Consider the following 326-nt stretch of genomic DNA (forward strand, 5'->3'; position numbering starts at 1 on the left):
CTGGACTCGTTTACGTCGCAGCGGGAGAGGCGGCTCTGCACGGAGCGCGTGGCCGAGACCCACTCCGCATCGTGGGCGCCCGGCTGGCCGTCGGGCAGCGCCAGCACATGCGGGTTGCTCTTGGAGAGGCTCTTGGTCTTCACCTTGAGCGACTCGCCGCGCCGCTTGCTCGAGAACGACGCCGGACGCCGATACTTGACGGTGTTGGCGCGAGGCGACAGGTCCGGCATAAGCTCGCGGTCGATGTAGTCGCAGCTGATCTTCTTGAGCGCCTGGCCCTCGGTCTCCATGGTGTGGCTGCGCCGCACCTTGGTCGACCCTCCCTT

General features: G+C 67.2%; 1 protein-coding gene across 1 annotated transcript in view; it reads right to left on the minus strand.

The window, feature by feature from the left end:
• LOC119585954 overlaps positions 1 to 326 on the minus strand; it is a gene marked incomplete in the record, with an annotated part of 41291 nt that overhangs the window by 531 nt on the left and 40434 nt on the right. The window contains 1 exon segment of the mRNA XM_037934669.1: positions 1 to 326. Coding sequence (XP_037790597.1) covers positions 1 to 326 — 326 coding nt within the window.

The sequence above is a fragment of the Penaeus monodon genome, chromosome 20, assembly GCF_015228065.2.
Source record: "Penaeus monodon isolate SGIC_2016 chromosome 20, NSTDA_Pmon_1, whole genome shotgun sequence".
Taxonomy (NCBI): domain Eukaryota; kingdom Metazoa; phylum Arthropoda; class Malacostraca; order Decapoda; family Penaeidae; genus Penaeus; species Penaeus monodon.